Source organism: Alosa sapidissima, chromosome 18 (genome assembly GCF_018492685.1).
Source record: "Alosa sapidissima isolate fAloSap1 chromosome 18, fAloSap1.pri, whole genome shotgun sequence".
NCBI lineage: Eukaryota > Metazoa > Chordata > Actinopteri > Clupeiformes > Clupeidae > Alosa > Alosa sapidissima.
This window is the reverse complement of record NC_055974.1, coordinates 25,862,304-25,864,803: the sequence shown is the minus strand read 5'-3', so window position 1 is coordinate 25,864,803 and position 2,500 is coordinate 25,862,304. Positions and strand designations below refer to the sequence as shown.

At 46.4% G+C, this 2,500-nt stretch overlaps 2 protein-coding genes across 9 annotated transcripts in view; one reads left to right on the top strand and one right to left on the bottom strand.

Annotated features, from left to right (window-relative positions):
• LOC121690252 (C-type mannose receptor 2-like) overlaps positions 1-2,500 on the bottom strand; it is a 1,098,322-nt gene that overhangs the window by 688,525 nt on the left and 407,297 nt on the right. The window lies entirely within an intron of this gene.
• The window catches only part of LOC121690247 (collagen alpha-1(XXV) chain), a 211,598-nt gene that overhangs the window by 131,396 nt on the left and 77,702 nt on the right, over positions 1-2,500 (top strand). For all 8 annotated transcript variants that reach the window (XM_042070701.1, XM_042070698.1, XM_042070700.1 and 5 more), the window contains exon 5: positions 1,873-1,899. In XM_042070701.1, coding sequence (XP_041926635.1) covers positions 1,873-1,899 — 27 coding nt within the window. The remainder of the gene's footprint in view (positions 1-1,872; positions 1,900-2,500) is intronic.

Here is a 2,500-nt window from a genome sequence, read left to right as displayed (position 1 = left end):
ATGTAAACACAAACACACACACACACACACACACACACACACACACTGGTAGAGTGTGCTGCCAGGCACAAGTGCTGTGCTATGTTCTCTTATCTGACCCATCTGCAGTCTGCTGTCTCCATGGTGTGGCGTCAGCAGCCCACCTGACTGGGCTCCAGTCACCCTCGGCATCATGGGAACGTCTCCCGTTCAGCGTCACACACACACACACACACACACACCACCCACACACACACAAACACACACCATCCACAGCGGTCACCCATGTGACCCCTGCCACAACGGCGCGTGTGTGTGTTCCCCCTCAAGGCAGTGGCCCACATAGCAAAAACCAGACTGGGCCAGATGTGTGCTTGACTGTAACTGTCGCCCAGACAGGTTTGACCAGAGAGTACCCCGCTGTGCCATGTTTGGGTAAGATTTGGGCAGGACTGTGGCTGTGTCTGAGCCAGGCTGTGTGCCCAGATAGTAGCTCACTGTGCCCATATCTTGGGTGAGATCTCTAGGGTGGCATTCCCCAAAAAGTGTTTTGAACAGTCTCCTTCTTGGTTGTGCTAACATGCTGGTTGTGCATTTGTACACTTTCCCAAAACAAGTTCACTAAGTTAGCAAAGGCCCTGGCTACAATGAGGTCATATCAAAGTCATCTTCAAAATCCCAGCCAAACTGGGCCTGTTGGGGAAACCCTCTAGGCAGTCCAGTGTAATCAAAGCCAAATCGGTATGAGGCTTGGTCATTAAGTTAAGACCCAAGCCGAAAGCTCCAGTGTTGAAAAGGACATACCCAGGCCTCAGGGCAGGGGGGGTGGGGGGGGGGGGGGGGGGCTGTGGTGAGTTGGTCAGACACCCAGGCCCTTAGTGGAGCCGCGGTGAGTTCCTATCCAGAGTTGCTGAGGCTCAGGTGATTCAGACAGTCGCTCCCTTTCTCCTTAACAAGATGATTTAAACATTCCATTGCACTATTAAAGGTATCCTGTGCAAGTTTGCTACTTCAATATAACAGCATTCGAAATCATTCTGATGGTAAAGAAACTTGCAATAAGGAGGATGATGTGCCTTCCCAGCCTTTTTTGACCTACTGTACATTTCATTAGTCCTGCACCTGAACAAAATTGTTGTTGATTTTTGCAGATGAGCGCACATTTGGTCCGGGGGTTCACTGCTGCCCAAAGTCAGAAAGCCAGGTGTTCTTACAGAGATGTCTGACACAGTTTTACACGACCTCTGCCTGTTTTACCACTGACCCTTCTAGAGTAATAGGACGTTATATTCGACTGGTTTCCAGAGGCTGATATCGGGCGAGACGCCGATCCAAGCACATGATCATGGCAAGCACCAGATAGCATCTCTCAGAAGTGCATCAGTGGGACACTAACTTTGTTATCTAGTCGAGTGGATGCATCCTGTCTGCTAAAAAAACAGCCATTCAGGTCAGGAATGCAGCCCTCAGTTGGGTTTTGAGAAGGACATCTGTGTTTGGGCAAACATTCTCAGAGTTGCTGACAAATTTCATTTAGTCTGAAAATAGACACGGAGATTGTGGATTTGATAGCTGCGTCTGTAAAAACGATAGTGACTGTCTGACTCAGTGTGAACCCATAGCTGCTATTTGAGGAAGATCATTGCACACAGGTGTCGGATCATAAAAGATGCAAAAGGAAAATAAAACTATCCGCACACTGTCCTCTTTGCTCCCAAAGCTGATTTAATTCTACAATTACATTGCAAATGATTGAATTGTACAATGAAATCAATGTTGGGACCAAAATAGACATAGAGACAGAGTGCAGATACTTTTCTTTTCCTCCAGGGAGATCATTGCGACCTTGTGTTTAACCTTTACTTCTCTCTCCATCTCTCTGTGTTTTAACAGGGCCCGCCTGGTCCAAAAGGTGACAAGGTAAGCTATAGCCTTCGTTACGAACCAAATCCCAGCACTGTAAGTATGACTTATGTTTTCAATGGTGCTGACTCAGGGATGGGAGGTAATGAATGACAGATGTAAAAACAAAAATGTTCAATTGTTTTTTGATTTTTTTTTCTCCATTTCATAATGCAAGAGTTCTTGTTGTGAGAGCCTCACTCTAAATTCCTTTAAAAAAGGATTTAGGAATCCGTGCTTCAAACATGACTGGTTAAGCGGTGATTTAGATGATTCTTTAACGTTTGGGGGTTTCGCTGTGATTACTGTGTCTTCTGAGACTAAGACAAAGAGAGAGAGAGAGTGAGAGAGAGAAGAGAGAGCTCAGAAGACCGCAGAAGCATCTTTTTAGCCACTTCCCATAACGCAGAAGACAAGACACTCTCGGCTTGGAAGTGAGTGCCTCGCAACATAGGCCTGCGGAAAGGATTAGTTTATGCCGTCGCAAAGACATGCACGGCTTGAATGTTTTGTTTTGGTGAAAACATTGAACTTGTGCCTTCGCTTTGTTCTTAATTCAATTTCATGCCATAAAGAATGCATTTCGCTCAGTGGGATCCTCCCACTGTTTCTCATTGCG